At 36.6% G+C, this 3,069-nt stretch overlaps 1 protein-coding gene across 1 annotated transcript; it reads left to right on the forward strand.

Moving 5' to 3' along the window:
• Positions 1 to 1,302: 1,302 nt before the first annotated feature.
• Positions 1,303 to 2,036, forward strand: LOC144558937 (histone H3.2). The gene has a single exon (XM_078307814.1). It carries the CDS (start codon positions 1,412 to 1,414, stop codon positions 1,820 to 1,822), a length of 411 nt encoding a protein of 136 aa, XP_078163940.1. The 5' UTR covers positions 1,303 to 1,411; the 3' UTR covers positions 1,823 to 2,036.
• The last annotated feature ends 1,033 nt before the right edge of the window (positions 2,037 to 3,069 follow it).

The raw sequence follows: 3,069 nt of genomic DNA on the forward strand, positions 1-3,069 counted from the left end.
AAACACACATAATTATATAATTACATTCTTTAGGGAGGGTTTCATATATATCACTAAAAATACTACAAAATTGCACATTTAACATCCTAAATTCTATAATTACATTTTAAACATAATTAATCTCAGTTTTTGATTAATTGAATATATATGCGAGTTATAAAAATTTAATATGATAAATACATAATTATAGAATTTGAGATGATAAATACGATATTTCATAATTTTTGAGTGATATATATATATATATATATATATATATATATATATATATATATATATATATATATATATATATATTGAAATTCTTCCTACTTTCTAAATTGAAAATGGTCATAATCGATCCAAGAGAAATTTGCTATGCAAAACTCTGATTCAAAGCTTAATAACTAAAAAAGAAAATCGGCAGGACTCAGGAGGCCCGGGGCACAAGTGTCGAGTCCAGCGCCGAGCCTGGACCTGGAGGCCTGAAGGCCCTGAATTCTGATCCAGTGCAATACCTAACCATGTAGAATGAGATCTGAGTCGTCCGTTTCAATCTGACACCAATCTCGAAACGGATCCCTTTAGTCGGTGACTCGGCTGGAGTACTAGAGAGAGAATAATGAATATAGAATCATTATAGATAGATTCTGGAGAGTCCGTATCCCCCCGAAAATATATCCTCTCCAATACCTGATAAGGGAATCTTTTACAATTACTAGATCTGAACCGTACTTTTTAACTTGGCACGAATCTCAAAGCCCAAAAATGGGGCCCCCTACAGTGACCCGAATCCCAAGCCGGTTGAGATTTAATCTCAAACCGTTAAGTAAGTCATCCTCTGCAATAATTGTGCAATACCTGAGAGGATACGGGTTCGTATCCCCCCCAGGTATCTGAGGTGCAATTAATAAAAATGGACGGACCAGATTAATTCCATTCAGGTTAAACTCAATCCGGTAGCTGTTGAGGCTAGGGGTCTGATTTGAGATTCGTGCCAAGTGAAATGAATGGTCCAGATTCACCACTTGCACCTCAGGTACCTGGGGTGATGAGGATTCGATTCTGGAGGCCTGAGGCCTCGAATAAAAGAAAGCAAACAAGTGGGTCCGGCTGTGTTTGGGGTGATCCTAATTGAGAACAACCAACCAATGAGCTAATGGCATTTAACACCCACGGATCGATACCAATCCTCAATCCCGCCGTTCGTTCATCCCAATCTAACGCTCCAAAAATCACCTACACAACAACCAAAAATTTCGTAATCTCTTCCCAATTTCGCAAAATTTGCCAATTCTCCTCTCTCCCGCGTTTTAACAAACAAAATCAATCTCTCTATTTAAATCCCCCATCTCCTCTTCTCAGTCTATCCCAACTCCAATCTATTCTCCTCCTTCACTCTACCTTCGTGTTCCTACTTTACCCTTCTGAAATGGCTCGTACAAAGCAAACCGCTCGTAAGTCCACCGGTGGCAAGGCCCCACGTAAGCAACTCGCCACCAAGGCCGCCCGCAAGTCGGCCCCTGCAACTGGTGGGGTCAAGAAGCCTCACCGCTTCAGGCCAGGCACAGTGGCACTTCGTGAGATCAGAAAGTACCAGAAGAGCACTGAGCTTCTGATCAGGAAGCTCCCCTTTCAGAGACTGGTAAGAGAGATAGCTCAGGACTTCAAAACCGATCTCAGGTTCCAGAGCTCTGCTGTAGCAGCGTTACAAGAGGCGGCTGAGGCGTATTTGGTTGGGTTGTTTGAAGATACGAATCTGTGTGCGATTCATGCAAAGAGGGTTACAATTATGCCCAAGGATATACAGCTTGCTCGTAGGATTCGTGGTGAGAGGGCTTAGTTAGTTAATTAGTTGGTTAATTGGCCTTGTTGATGACTACTTATGGTTTGTATTGTATGGGTTTTAGATTTCAAATTTCCGTTTATGATGTACAAGAAAATATTAGAGGTTTTGTATGAGCTATTGATTGATGGCTTAGTTAATCTTGTTAATCTATCTTCATCTGATGTTTAATGGTTTCAACAATTATATATGCAATAGATTTGTTATTAAAGTGGGATTATTCTAGTGGCAAGTGTTTGATGAAATGTCTCAAGAAATGGTGGCATTATTACAGGGGCAACTGTGTAATAAATTCAGAGGCAATGCTTTATGCTTGTACAACAAATGTTTAAATTCCAAAATATAATTCGGTATAAATTGGGAGTTTTAAGACCTGATGTATGATTTGCTTTCAATTCCTTTGCTTGACTAATTTTAAATCAAAAGATAAAAAAACTGAAAGGAAGTATAGGATGATATGATTTGCGTATTTTTTATAATTGGTAAATTTGGATATAAATATTTTTTTTTGAAATTTTGGCAGTGGCTGCCAAGAATTTTGGATATAAAGATACTTAAAGCGATTGGGGTTAATGGATTGCTTGACAAGGCGAGATAAATATAGTATTTTATTACAATGGGATAATTCTTTGCGGAGCCTAATTGCTGGTGTAAAGCCGTTTTAAGTATTTACAGTTGGTGGACAAGATATATTGTGCCAAAATGACTAGGCCAATTACCACTGAATGAATGTCTTGATATATTATTGTTTATTAATATTGTATTTGTCCTTTTTTGAGGGGCATTGATGGTATAAATTGTACATTTTTTTTAATAGATTTAAATTTGAAATTATAAGTCAAACTATCGATATTAACATTTTAAATTTATTTTGTAATATCAAGAGAGAAATAATGAAAAGAAATGAATCCGGTATTACACCAAACTTGATCTGTTAATTTAGGGACTCGACATTATGCAAAATGCCCCTGTCAAATAGTCTTAAAAAAAAGAGAGAATAATGCAAAATCAAATAAATCATTTTTATAAATACATCATCATTGAGAACTAGTCTTTGATCTAGTGGCAAAGGCACATAGTCTCTATGTGAGAGGTCATGAGTTCGAAACTCGGATGGAAAAAATCATTTGTTATAATAACAATGGTATTAAATAGTTGGGTGACTTGACCTCCAACCTTTACTAAAAAAAAGTGACCAATTAAAATACTGAACATTTCTCTTAAACATGATATTTGTGAGGTTA

This window comes from Carex rostrata, chromosome 1 (assembly GCF_964058835.1).
Source record: "Carex rostrata chromosome 1, lpCarRost1.2, whole genome shotgun sequence".
Lineage (NCBI taxonomy): Eukaryota > Viridiplantae > Streptophyta > Magnoliopsida > Poales > Cyperaceae > Carex > Carex rostrata.